At 40.8% G+C, this 14,939-nt stretch overlaps 1 protein-coding gene and 1 non-coding gene across 2 annotated transcripts in view; one reads left to right on the forward strand and one right to left on the reverse strand.

Moving 5' to 3' along the window:
- LOC138437863 (scavenger receptor cysteine-rich domain-containing protein DMBT1-like) overlaps window positions 1-14,939 on the reverse strand; it is a 226,394-nt gene that overhangs the window by 116,215 nt on the left and 95,240 nt on the right. Inside the window, 3 exon segments of the mRNA XM_069585832.1 lie at window positions 30-122; window positions 12,541-12,849; window positions 12,943-13,251. Coding sequence (XP_069441933.1) covers window positions 30-122; window positions 12,541-12,849; window positions 12,943-13,251 — 711 coding nt within the window.
- Window positions 7,581-7,687, forward strand: LOC138438387 (U6 spliceosomal RNA). The gene has a single exon (XR_011256326.1). It is a non-coding gene; the product is annotated as a U6 spliceosomal RNA (small nuclear RNA).

Consider the following 14,939-nt stretch of genomic DNA (forward strand, 5'->3'; position numbering starts at 1 on the left):
GGAATGAGAAGGGTCTTCTGTCATCTCACCTGAGCAGTAGGGGGCCCTCTCCTCTGAGGCTGCAGACCTTGCTTGTTCAGACACGGAGTCATTGCACTGGGGCAGCACCTGGGTGTGGTTTCCTGAAAAAAGAGCGATGATTAGAGGGTTGGGAGGGTTGAAAAACAGGAAACTCAGTTAAGCAAAATAATTTTTAGGAGGGGAGGGAAGTTTGGGGGGATATGGATCCATGCATATGTATGGGTGAGTCCCTGTTTGTTCACCTGAAACTGTAACATTGTTAATTGGCTAAACCCAACACAAAGTAAAAAGTTGAAAAAATAATAATAATAGTAATAACGACCTAGTGATGGAGCTGAGATGAAAGCTGTAACGTACCAGTAAAGTTACCATAACCTTAGTGTTCCCTTTCTCTATGAACAGCTCTGGACCTGACAATGCCACAATTCCTGTTTAAAGCCAAGCTTTCCCCTAAGAATGAGTTAAATAAGTTGCGCTATCCTTAATCTACCCCTAAATAGAAGAAGCAAAACAAAATCCTTTCTGAAGGATTTGCACAGTTTTTTATCTACAATGTTTGTGATTTTAAAAACACTTATATAAAAGAGATCTCATGGAAAACAAGAGGAAAAAGAAACACTACAAAAATTTCCCAAGGTATTTGGCTCTTAGAGTTATCTGACAGAGAGTTTATTTTATTCTCATTCATTTTTATTTGAGCATAATTGCTTTACAACGTTGTGGTAGCCTCTGCTGCACAGCAAATTTAATACGATATATATACATGTAAGGGTTTCCTAGGTGACTCAGTGGTAAAAAAAATCTCCCTCCAAATAGGAGATGAGGTTCCATCCTTGGTTGGGAAGATCCTCTGAGGAAAGAAATGGCAACCAACTCCAGTATTCTTGCCTGGGAAATCATATGGACAAAGGAGGGTCGCAGGCTACAGTCCATTGGGTCACAAAAGAGTCAGACGCAACTCAGAGACCAAACAACAATGACACAGACACACACACACACACACACACACACACATATATATATATATATATATATCCCCTCTTCCTTGGATTTACTTCCTATTTAGATCACCACAGAGCACTGAGTAGAGTTCCCTGTGCTATAAAATAGGTTATTATTTATCTATTTTATGTGTTCAGTTCAGTCACTCACTAGTGTCCAACTCTTTATGACCCCATGTACCGCAGCACGCCAGGCCTCCCTGTCCATCACCAACTCCCAGAGTCCACCCAAACCCATGTCCATCGAGTCGATGATGCCATCCAACCATCTCATCCTCTGTCATCCCCTTCTCCTCCTGCCCTCAATCTTTCCCACCATCAGTGTCTTTTCCAATGAGTCAGCTCTTTGCTTCAGGTGACCAAAGTATTCGAGCTTCAGCTTCAACATCAGTCCTTCCAATGAACACCCAGGACTGATTTCCTTTAGGATGGACTGGCTGGATCTCTTTGCAGTCCAAGGGACTCTCAAGAGTCTTCTCCAACACACAGTTCTTTGGTGCTCAACTTTCTTTATAGTCCAACTCTCACATCCATTCATGTCCACTGGAAAAACCATAGCCTAGACTAGATAGACCTTTGTTGGCAAAGTTTACGTGTGCATGCATGCTAAGTCACCTCAGTCGTGTCTGACTCTGTGACACTATGGATTGTAGCCCATCAGGCTCCATGTCTATGGGATTCCCCAGGCAATATCTATTTTATACTTAGTATCAATAGTGTAGGGCTTCTGAGTCTGGTGGCTGAGGCAGTAAAGAATCCACCTGCAATGCAAGAGACCTGGATTTGATCCTTGGGTTGGGAAGATCCCCTGGAGGAGGGTACGGCCACCCACTCCACAATTCTTTCCTGGAGAATCCCCGTGGACAGAGGAGCCTGGCGGGCTACAGTCCATGGGGTTGCAGAGAGTTGAATACAACTAAGCACACAGCACAGCACATCAATAGTGTGTATATGTCATATACGTCAATCTCAAGGTCCCAGTTCACCCCACTCTTCATTTTCCCTCTTAGTATCCATATGATGTTCTCTATGTTGGTGTCTCTATTTCTGCTTCACAGTAAGTTCATCTCTACCATTTTTCTAGATTCCACATATAAGTGATGTTATACAGTTTTTCTCTTTCTGATTTACTTCATTCTACATAAAAATCCTATTTCAAATCCTAAAAGATGATGCTGTGAAAGTGATGCACGCAACATGCCAGCAAATGTGGAAAACTCAGCAGTGGGCACAGGACTGGAAAATGTCAGTTTTCATTCCAATCCCAAAGAAAGGCAATGCCAAAGAATGCTCAAACAACCACACAATTGCACTCATCTCACTAGCAAAGTAATGCTCAAAATTCTCCAAGCCAGGGTTCAACAGCACGTGAACCATGAAATTCCAGATGTTCAAACTGGTTTTAGAAAAGGCAGAGGAACCAGAGATCAAATTGCCAACATCTGCTGGATCATTGAAAAAGCAAGAGAGTTCCAGAAAAGCCTCTATTTCTGCTTTATTGGCTATGCCAAAGCCTTTGACTATGTACATTACAATAAACTGTGGAAAATTCTAAAAGAGATGGGAATACCAGACCACCTGACCTGCCTCTTGAGAAACCTGTATGCAGGTCAGGAAGCAACAGTTAGAACAGGACATGGAACAACAGACTGGTTCCAAACAGGAAAAGGAGTACGTCAAGGCTGTATATTGCTACCCTACTTATTTGACTTATGTGCAGAGTACATTATGAGAAACGCTGGGCTGGATGAAACACAGGCTGGAATCAAGATTGCTGGGGGAAATATCAATAACCTCAGATATGGAGATGACACCACCCTTATGGTAGAAAGTGAAGAGGAACTAAAGAGCCTCCTGGTGAAAGTGAAAGACGAGAGTGAAAAAGTTGGCTTAAAGCTCAACATTCAGAAAACAAAGATCATGGTATGCAGTCCCATCACTTCATGGCAAATAGATGAAGGAACAGTGGAAACAGTGTCTGACTTTATTTTTTTGAGCTCCAAAATCGCTGTAGATGGTGACTGCAGCCATGAAATCGAAAGACACTTACTCCTTGGAAGAAAAGTTATGACCCAACCTAGACAGCATATTCAAAAGCAGAGACATTACTTTGCCAACAAAGGTCCATCTAGTCAAGGCCATGGTTTTTCCAGTAGTCATGTATGGATGTAAGAGTTGGACTATAAAGAAAGCTGAGCAACGGAGAATTGATGCTTTTGAACTGTGGTGTTGGAGAAGACTCTTGAGAGTCCCTTGGACTGCAAGGAGATCCAACTAGGAAATCAGTCCTGAACGTTCATTGGAAGGACTGATGCTGAAGCTGAAGCTCCAGTACTTTGGCCACCTGATGTGAAGAACTGACTCATTTGAAAAGACCCTGATGCTGGGAAAGATTGAAGGCAAGAAGAGAAGGGGACAACAGAGGATGAGATGGTTGGATGGCATCACCAACTCAGTGAACATGAGTTTGCGTAATCTCTGGGAGTTGGTGATGGACAGGGAGACCTCTTGTGCTACAGTCAATGGGGTCGCAAAGAGTCAGACATGACTGAGAGACTGAACTGAACTAAACCGAACATAACAGTCTCTAGATCTATCCATGTCTCTGCAAATTTCACAGCTTTATTCTTTTATGGCTGAGTAATATTCCATTTTATATATGTACAACATCTTCTCTATCCACTCCTCCCGTGAGGGACATTTGGGTTGCTTCCATGTCCTGGCTGTTGTAAATAGTGCTGCAGTGAATATCAGGATGAATGTGTCTCTTTGAATGATGATTCTCTCCAGGTATGTGCCCAGGAGTGGGATTGCTGAGTCATATGACAGTTCTATTTTTAGTTTTTTGAGGAACCTCCATACTGTTCTCCATAGTAGTTGTACCAATTTATGTACCCATATGTAGGAGGATTCCCTTTTCTGTACATTCTCTCCAGCACTTATTGTTTGTAGATTTTTTAATGATAGACATTCTAACTGATGTGAAGTAATACCTGACTGAAGTTTTGCATCTAATTACTAGAAGTAATTAGTGATGTTGAACATCTTTTCATGTATTTGTTAGCCATCTGTATGTCTGGAGAAATGTCTGTCTTTTTCCCATTTTTCAATTGAGTTGTTTGGTTTGTTGATATTGAGTTGTTTGTGCATTTTGAAGATTAGTCGCTTGTTAGTTGTTCATTTTAGTTGCAAATATTTTCTCCCATTCTGACAGTTGTCTTTTTGTTCTCTTTAGGTTTCCTTTGCTATGCTGCTGCTGCTGCTAAGTGGCTTCAGTCGTGTCCGACTCTGTGCGACCCCATAGACGGCAGCCCACCAGGCTCTGCCATCCCTGGGATTCTCCAGGCAAGAACACTGGAGTGGGTTGCCATGTCCTTCTCCAATGCATGAAAGTGAAAAGTGAAAGTGAAGTCCCTCAGTCATGTCCGACTCTTAGCAACCCCATGGAATGCAGCCTACCAGGCTCCTCCATCCATGGGATTTTCCAGGCAAAACCTTTTAAGTTTAATCAGGTCCTATTTGTTTATTTTTGTTTTTATTTTCTTTACTCTAGAAGGTTGGTCAAAAAAGATCTTGTTGCAATTTATGTCAAAGAATCTTCTGCCTATGTTTTCCTCTAAGAGTTTTATAGTCTGACAGAGAATTTAAATAGCCAGGATTAAAGTCTTCAAATAATTAATTAACAAAATGTGTATCTTGGCAGAGAAATGATAACAAAAACAAATGAAAATTCTACAACTGAAAAAGTTAACAGCTGAAATTAAGAACTAGAGAATGAGTCTATCAGCACATTAGATCAATATAAATTAGAAATAGTAAAATGGAAGATGAGAGGATAAATATTCCTCTGTGTAGAAAAGCTGGTTACATGGTAAGTGCCTGGTTAACAATACTGTATAACAAAGTTTCCCCCCAAACTTAGCAGCTTAAGGAATTTTTTTTTAATTTTGATCATAATTTCCTGGTCAGTAATTTGGGAAAGACTCAACTTGGCAGTTCTATCTTTGGGATCTCTCATGTGGATGCACTTAGATGTTATCTGGGGCTGATATCTCTAAAGGTTTGATTGAACTGTGGTTATATAAGGAAATTCCCTGAAGTATCTTTTTTGTTAGGAAAGGGGAGGGATAAAGGAGCATCCTTTCTGCAGCTTAATCCAGAAAGATTTTACATACTCAAGGGGAAAATGGGGCACGAGAGGGACAAAGGAGGAGAGAGAGGGAAAGCTAGAGCAAGACAGAGAAAGAGAGCAAACTAGAGTGAGAGAGAGAGGGAGAGAAAAGAAAGAAAGAGAGAAGGACTAAAGCAAAATACTAACCTAACATTTTGGGAATCCAGATAAAGTTCAGAGAGAATTCATTCCCAGAAAACCTTCACTAAAGGAAATACTAGTAACATCAAACCCATAAAATGCCTAGGAGAAAACCTAGGTAAAGATGTGCAAAACATCTGAGAGAAATTCAAGACCTAATTGAATGAAGGGATATATTTTGACAATGAATTGGGAAACTCAATGTTGTCAAAATAAACCATTCTCAAATTTATATACAGATTAAAGCTAATCTCAGTAAAATTCCCTGATGCTTTTGTGTATGTGTGAAACATGACAAGATGATTCAAAATTTCTGTTGTTGTTCAGTCACTCAGTCATGTCTGACTCTTTGCAACCCCATGGACTGCAGCACGCCGGGCTTCCCTATCCATCACCAACTCCCAGAATTTACCCAAACTCATGTCCATTGAGTCAGTGATGCCATCCAGCAGTCTCATCCTCTGTCATCCCCTTCTTCTTCTGCCCCCAATCTTTCTCAGCATCGGGGTCTTTTGAAATGAGTCAGCTCTTCACATCAAGTGGCAAAGCATTGGAGCTTCAGCTCAAAAATGTATACAAAATACAAAAACCAAGAATGACCAAGGCAGTTAGGAAGAACAGCAACAACATAACTTCTTTAAATTAAAGTTACCCAGACTTACTATGTGTGCTTAGTCACTCAGTCATGTCCGATTCTTTGTGACCCCATAGACTATAGCCCGCCAAGCTCCTCTCTCCATGGGGACACTCCAGGCAAGAATACTGGAGTGGGTGGCCATGCACTTCTCCAGGGGATCTTCCCAACCCAGGGATCAAACCCAGGTCTCCCGCCTTGCAGACAGACTCCTTACCATCTGAGCCACCAGGGAAGGTTCAAGATTTACTATAAAATTACAATAATTAAGAAAATGTGGTACAGGTGCAAGGATAGACAAATGACACTGTGGAACAGAATAGAGAGTCTAAAAGAAGTACCCAGACATATGTGCCCTTTCGTTTATCACAAAGGTGGCACTGCAGTAGGAAACAGTCTTCCAGAAAAAGATTTTGAGTCAGCTGGATGCCCATATGAAAACATGTCACTTGACCCTTAGGCTACACGGTTATCAATTCTGGAAGCAGTGTATAATTATATGCAAAAGAAAGGTAATTACACTTCTGTGAGATACTCTCAGGGAACATTTTTGTGATTTTGGAGTGGACAAAGTTCTTTCTAGAAGGATATAAGGAGCTCTATGGACTGGAACAATGGACTGGTTCAAAACTGAGACAGGACTACGTCAAGCCTGTATATTGTCACCCTGATTATTTAACTTCTATGCAGAGCACGTCATGCGAAATGCCAGGATGGATGAAGCACAAGCTGGAGTCAAGATTGCTAGGAGACATATCAATAACCTCAGATATGCAGATGACACCACCATTATGGCAGAGAGTGAAGAGGAACTAAAGAGCCTCTTGATGAAGGTGAAAGAGGTGAATGAAAATGTTGGCTTAAAACTCAGGATTCAGAAAAGGAAGATCAGGGCATCTGGTCCCATCACTTCATGGCAAATAGATGGGGAAACAATGAAAAGAGTGACAGCCTTTATTTTCTTGGACTCCAAAATCACTGCAAATGGTGACTGCAGCCATGAAATTAAAAGATGCTTGCTCCTTGGAAGAAAAGCTATGACAATCTTAGATAGCATATTAAAAAGCAGAGACGTTACTTTGCTGACAAAGGTCCAACAAAGCTATAGTTTTTCCAGTAGTTATGTATAGTTGTGAGAGTTGGACCATAAAGAAAAGTGAGCACAGAAGAATTGATGCTTGTGAACTATGGTGTTGGAGAAGACTTTTGAGAGTCCCTTGGACTTCAAAGATATTAAACCAGTCAATCCTAAAGGAAATCAGTCCTGAATATTCATTGGATGCACTGATGCTGAAGTTGAAGCTCTAATACTTTGGCCACATGATGGGAAGAACTGACTCATTGGAAAAGACCCTGATGCTGAAAAATACTGAAGGCAGAAGGAGAAGGAGATGACAAAGGATGACATGATTGGGTGGTATCACCAACTCAATGGATATGAGCTTGAGCAAGCTGTGGGAGATGATGGAGGACAGGGAAGCTTGATGTGCTGTGGTCCATGGAGTTGCAAAGAGTCGGACATGACTGAGTGACTGAACTGAACTGACTGTCTGAAGGAGCGCTACATGTACATTAAAAATGGTGATAATTCAAACTTGAGATTAGTAACTTGGTGCTCACTTCGGCAGTACATATACTAAAATTGGAATGATACAGAGAAGATTAGCATGGACCCTGCACAAGGATGAGATGCAAATTCATGAAGTGTTCCATATTTTTTGAAAGGATAAATAAAATTGACAAACCATTAGCCAGGCTCATCAAGAAACAAAGAGAGAAAAATCAAATCAATAAAATTAGAAATGAAAATGGAGAGATCACAACAGACAACACAGAAATACAAAGTATCATAAGAGACTACTATCAGCAATTATATGCCAATAAAATGGACAACGTGGAAGAAATGGACAGATTCTTATAAAAGTACAACTTTCCAAAACTGAACCAGGAAGAAATAGAAAATCTTAACAGACCCATCACAAGCATGGAAATTGAAACTGTAATCAGAAATCTTCCAGCAAACAAAAACCCAGGTCCAGATGGCTTCACAGCTGAATTCTACCAAAAATTTCGAGAAGAGCTAACACCTATCCTACTCAAACTCTTCCAGAAAATTGCAGAGGAAGGTAAACTTCCCAACTCATTCTATGAGGCCACCATCACCCTAATACCAAAACCTGACAAAGATGCCACAAAAAAAGAAAACTACAGGCCAATATCACTGATGAACTTCCATGGTGGCTCAGAGATTAAAGGATCTGCCTGCAATGTGGGAGACCTAGGTTCGATCCCTGGGTCAGGAAGATCCCCTGGAGAAGGAAATGGCAACCCACTCCAGTATTCTTGCCTGGAGAATGCGATGGACGGAGGAGCCTGGTGGGCTACAGTCCATGGGGTCACAAAGAGTCAGACACGACTCAGCGACTTCACTTCACTTCACTTCACAGGCCAATATCACTGATGAACATAGATGTAAAAATCCTCAACAAAATTCTAGCAATCAGAATCCAACAACACGTTAAAAAGATCATACACCATGACCAAGTGGGCTTTATCCCAGGGATGCAAGGATTCTTCAATATCCGCAAATCAATCAATGTAATTCACCACATTAACAAATTGAAAAATAAAAGCCATATGATTACCTCAATAGATGATGAGATGGCCTTTGACAAAATTCAACATCCATTTATGATAAAAACTCTCCCGAAAGCAGGAACAGAAGGAACATACCTCAACATAATAAAAGCTATATACGACAAACCCACAGCAAACATTATCCTCAATGGTGAAAAATTGAAAGCATTTCCCCTAAAGTCAGGAACAAGACAAGGGTGCCCACTTTCACCACTGCTATTCAACATAGTTCTGGAAGTTTTGGCCACAGCAATCAGAACAGAAAAAGAAATAAAAGGAATCCAAATTGGAAAAGAAGAAGTAAAACTCTCACTGTTTGCAAATGACATGATCCTCTACATAGAAAACCCTAAGACTCCACCAGGAAATTACTAGAGCTAATCAATGAATATAGTAAAGTTGAAGGATATAAAATCAACACTCAGAAATCCCTTGCATTCCTATACACTAATAATGAGAAAGTAGAAAAAGAAATTAAGGAAACAATTCCATTCACCATTGCAACGAAAAGAATAAAATACTTAGGAATATATCTACCTTAAGAAACTAAAGACCTATATATAGAAAACTATAAAACACTGATGAAAGAAATCAAAGAGGACACTAACAGATGGAGAAATATACCATGTTCATGGATCGGAAGAATCAATATAGTGAAAATGAGTATACTACCCAAAGCAATCTACAGATTCAATACAATCCCTATCGAGCTACCAGCAGTATTCTTCACAAAACTAGAACAAATAATTTGAAAGTTTGTATGGAAATACAAAAAACCTCGAATAGCCAAAGCAACCTTGAGAAAGAAGAATGGAACTGGAGGAATCAACTTGCCTGACTTCAGGCTCTACTACAAAGCCACAGTCATCAAGACAGTACGATACTGGCACAAAGACAGAAATATAGATCAATGGAACAAAAAAGAAAGCCCAGAGATAAATTCACACACCTATGGACACCTTATCTTTGACAAAGGAGGCAAGAATATACAATGGAGAAAAGACAACCTCTTTAAACAAGTGGTGGTGGGAAAACTGGTCAACCACTTGTAAAAGAATGAAACTAGATCACTTTCTAATGCCACATACAAAAATAAACTCAAAATGGATTAAAGATCTAAATGTAAGACCAGAAACTATAAAACTCCTAGAGGAGAACATAGGCAAAACACTCTCTGACATAAATCACAGCAGGATCCTCTATGATCCACCCCCCAGAATTCTGGAAATAAAAACAAAAATAAACAAATGGGATCTAATTAAAATTAAAAGCTTCTGCACAACAAAGGAAAATATAAGCAAGGTGAAAAGACAGCCTTCTGAATGGGAGAAAATAATAGCAAATGAAGCAACTGACAAACAACTAATCTCAAAAATATACAAGCAACTTATGCAGCTCAATTCCAGAAAAATAAACGACCCAAGCAAAAAGTGGGCCAAAGAACTAAACAGACATTTCTCCAAAGAAGACATACACATGGCTAACAAACACATGAAAAGATGCTCAACATCACTCATTATTAGAGAAATGCAAATCAAGGCCACAATGAGGTACCACGTCGCGCCAGTCAGAATGGCTGCGATCCAAAAGTCTACAAGCAATAAATGCTGGAGAGAGTGTGGAGAAAAGGGAACCCTCTTACACTGTTGGTGGGAATGCAAACTAGTACAGCCACTATGGAGAACAGTGTGGAGATTCCTTAAAAAACTGGAAATAGAACTGCCTTATGACCCAGTAATCCCACTGCTGGGCGTACACACCAAGGAAACGAGAATTGAAAGAGACACATGTACCCCAATGTTCATCGCAGCACTGTTTATAATAGCCAGGACATGGAAACAACCTAGATGTTCATCAGCAGATGAATGGATAAGAAAGCTGTGGTACATATACACAATGGAGTATTATGTAGCCATTAAAAACAATACATTTGAATCAGTTCTAATGAGATGGATGAAACTGGAGCTGATTATACAGAGTGAAGTAAGCCAGAAAGAAAAACACCAGTACAGTATACTAACACATATATATGGAATTTAGAAAGATGGCAATGATGACCCCGTATGTGAGACAGCACAAGAGACACAGATGTGTAGAGTGGACTTTTGGACTCTGAGGGAGAGGGAGAGGGTGGGATGATTTGGGAGAAAGGCATTGAAACATGTATGCTATCATGCAAGAAACGAATTGCCAGTCTACGTTCGATGCAGGTACAGGATGCTTGGGGCTCGTGCACAGGGATGATCCAGACACATGATATGGGGTGGGAGGGGGGTTCATGTTTGGGAACTCATGTACACCTGTGGCAGATTGATGTCAATGTATGGCAAAACCAATACAGTATTGTAAAGTAAAATAAAGTAAAAATTAAAATTAAAAAAAAAATTAGTAACTTGGCTCATTGAAGTACACCATACCATAAAGAAAATAAAAATATCAGACAGAATCAAACACAAAAAAAAACATAATAAATATTTGTTCCAAAAGTCATCATCATGGTAATATGCACCATTGTGTTTGTAATAGTCAAAACCTGGCAACAGACTCAGATCTCTGCCACAAGTTGAATGGATCAATGCATGGTCATGTGATCATTCAAAGGAATATTCTATAGTAATAAAAATGAATACAATATTGCCATAAACAAAATCATGAGTGAATTTCAAACACAGTTTGAAATTTAAAAAAATTAGACATGAAAGAAAACATTCTGTATGGTTATACATAAAGTTCAAAAACTGAGTAAACATTCTATGGCAGTACAAGTCTTAGGTAAGCAGTCTTCCCTGAAGAGGAGGACATGGCTATTGGGAGGCAATAGTGATTCTGTGGTGCTGTGAATGTTCTCTTTGTAGATCTGGGTTGGGGAATATGACCTAGGTATACACTTTTTGTTTGTACTTTGTTCTCTATTATTATCCTTACATAATAATGTTTCATAAAAATATTATTCATCTAAGCACTTCTTTCCCTGACATAGCACTTCTTAGCATTTCTTAGCACTTCTTTCCCCTGAAAAAATGAGTGAACAATGAGAATGCTATGGAGCAGGACCTTATGGAGCCTTCTCAGGACAGACCACCCTCATGTCCTCCACCTGCTTCTGTCCATAAAAAACCTTAGCCAAAGAATAAATTTAATCACAGATATGAAAATTTTTCAGAAACAAAGGAAAACAGTCAAATAGGAAAAAATGATAATAGTTAAACCCTAAACAAAGTCAAGGATTTTCAGTTCCTCCTCATGGGCTATAGCTAACATTCTGAGCCATATCTTTTGAGCTGTTTTGCAGATGCTGAAATCCCAACCAGGTGGTAGAAGTAAATTACATGATGCCCAGACTAGTGGGGTGCCATTTCCTTCTCCAGGGGATCTTCCCAACCCAGGGATCAAACCTGAGACTCTTGCATTGCAGGCAGATTGTTTACCATCTGAGTCAACAGGGAAGCCCATAATCTTCTTCATCTTACACAATTCCAAGATCGGCTGCAAGGAAACGGGAACAGACCGACACTAGAACTGATGATTAACTGTATTTCAAACAATAAAGGTGACACTGATCAGACCTATTTCAAGATGATTGTCGGAGCTAGCTGTGCTATTCTGCAGGTAACCTGTCCCTTAACTCAACCTGTGCAATCCTGAAATTCCCATTTTAAAACTCTTGCCCCTGATCAGTAAGGAGGAGCTGGTTCTTTGGTACATTAGTCCTCTGTCTCCCCAGAACTGCTGGTTTCCTCAACAAAGCTATCTTTAATTTTACCCCACACTTGTCTCTTGGTATTGGATTCTTGAGTAATGAGCAGTTGAAACCTGAGTTCAATAATTTCACTACAGAATATCTTCCTTTTTAAACCTGTTTTCCCTTACTCTCTGCTCTGGGGAAATTTCACTCCAGGAGCATCCTGCATACCAGTAGCCCTTCTCTCTCTTACCTGAGCAGATCACAGAGGCCATGTTGCCATGGGAACAGTCAGGAACACCCAGGGTAGTCACAGGGCATTTCCACAGGAAGGACTCAGTCCCTGAGCAGTGAAATCGGGCTTTCCAGAGTTGATCACCCCCTTCTGCTCCATTTGGGGTGGAGATGGCAACTCCACAGCCGAGCTGATGACAGACAACATTGGCATTGGCCAGACTCCAGTGGGAGGCACAGAGCGCTCTCCAATGTCCAGAAATATTCATCTCCACCTGCCCCTCACACTGAGAGGTGCCATTTTTCATAAGCCGGACTTCTGTGTACACTGATAGAAAAAGACAGGATTTCAGCAAAATCTGATTTATTTTTTAGCTTGAACTAAGTGTACACGGAGGTTAAGTCCTGATATGCATCTCACCTGAACAGACAACCTGAACAGCTCCACTGTGCTGACACGTGCCCCCTGGACAGTGCACTCTGGGGCATGACCAGAGCTTAGGCTCCTCCCCCTCACACCTGAACTCTTCAGCCCAGACCCGGCCATCGGACTCTCTGAAGGGTACTTGTCCCAGGACAGACACAGCCTTGCCACACCCCAGCTCTGCACAGATGACCTGGGCAGTGGGGAGTGTGAAGTTCCTATCAGACACTGGGATCCAGGTTTCTCCAGAATACACTTCTACTCGCCCTGAGCAGGGTCCATCCCCTCCAGCCAGACGCACAAATCCTAAGAGAAACAAAGAACAACAAACCCAGTGAGTGTTCATGAACTAGGTTTGACAATTGGAAACACCAGCACACAGGCAATGATGTGAGCTTTTTTTTCAACAATGGAATAAGAGAGGATAAGGAGAGAATTTGACTGTCATTGTCAAACTGCATTTTCATGAGCAAATTTCTGAAGAGATATCCAGAAGGATTGAAGGATCAGTTCAGAATGGCTGAATCCTGAGAAGATATATTGGTTAGGAATGTTAATTCCTATCTGGGGCATGGAAACTACAGTGCCCAAAGAAACTGCACATTAGTAGACATTAAAACGTGGGTTCAGAGCTGAAGTAAGAGTGAAAAAATGTTCATGGGATTCAAGAGGTTAGAGGCCTGAGAGCCAGAGAAGTTTAGAAACTCAGAGGACCTTCCTGAGATTTCTGGGGCTAAAATTCTGGCCAGTTTTCTCTCTGAGCCAATATTCAAGTCACTGAGGACAGGGATAATGACACGGGCTGGATCTGAGTGCAGGTATTATAACCTAATTGTGAAAGAAGTTGTCCACAGGTAAGTTCAGAAATGACCAAAGCTCAGAGAGTCATAGGAGAGGGAGGGAATGGTCCTAGCCATCTTTCTTGAAAACCGAGGATTTATCAAGACACCTGGGAGAAAGTGAGGTCTCAGTGGGATTATGCAAGACAATTGAGTTAGTTGATTACTTTATACTAAAAATGAGATTTTCAGCAAATGTGAACGAGTAATGATAGTTTAATGTATTCTAACCCTATCTATATGCTAACTGCATATGCCTTTCCTATTTGGATTTCTGAGATAAGAAGCCGGCAAGCTATAAAAAAGGAGAATGAGAGGAAGAGAGCAGACAGCAAACAAGCCAATATATACTTTCAGTTCTGTTCAGTTCAGTTCAGTTGCTAAGTCAAGTCCAACTCTTTGCGACGCCATGAACTGCAGCACGCCAGGCCTCCCTGTCCATCACCAACTCCCAGAGTTCACCCAAACTCATGTGCATCGGGTCAGTGATGCCATCCATCCAGCTCATACTCTGTCATCCCCTTCTCCTCTTGCCCCCAATCCCTCCCAGCATCAGAGTCTTTTCCAATGAGTCAGCTCTTCGCATGAGGTGGCCAAAGTACTGGAGTTTCAGCTTTAGCATCAGTCCTTCCAATGAACACCCAGGACTGGTCTCCTTTAGCATGTACTGGTTGGATCTCCTTGCAGTCCAAGGGACTCTCAAGATTCTTCCCCAGCACCACAGTTCAGAAGCATCAATTCTTTGGCACTCAGCTTTCTTCACAGTCCAACTCACATCCATACATGACCACTGGAAAAACCATAGCCTTGACTAGAAGGACCTTTGTTGGCAAAGTAATATCTCTGCTTTTGAATATGCTATCTAGGTTGGTCATAACTTTCCTTCCAAGGAGTAAGCTTCTTTTAATATACACTTTAGTGATTTCTAAATTGCAAAAACCTCAATAGGAATGAAACATAGAAAGAGTTGGGGGAGAACAGACTTGTTCAACAAGATTTTAACACCTTTTATCCCCTATGCTCCTCCCATTTGTCACATAACTCTGCTACTCTTTCCCATTTCTCCCATTGCATAAAAGAAAAAACAAGCTTAAGAGCTACAAATACATGGAAAGGAGACTCCAAAAGGAAAGAACTTCTGTAGGGACTGAGGTG

Source organism: Ovis canadensis, chromosome 3 (genome assembly GCF_042477335.2).
Source record: "Ovis canadensis isolate MfBH-ARS-UI-01 breed Bighorn chromosome 3, ARS-UI_OviCan_v2, whole genome shotgun sequence".
Taxonomy (NCBI): domain Eukaryota; kingdom Metazoa; phylum Chordata; class Mammalia; order Artiodactyla; family Bovidae; genus Ovis; species Ovis canadensis.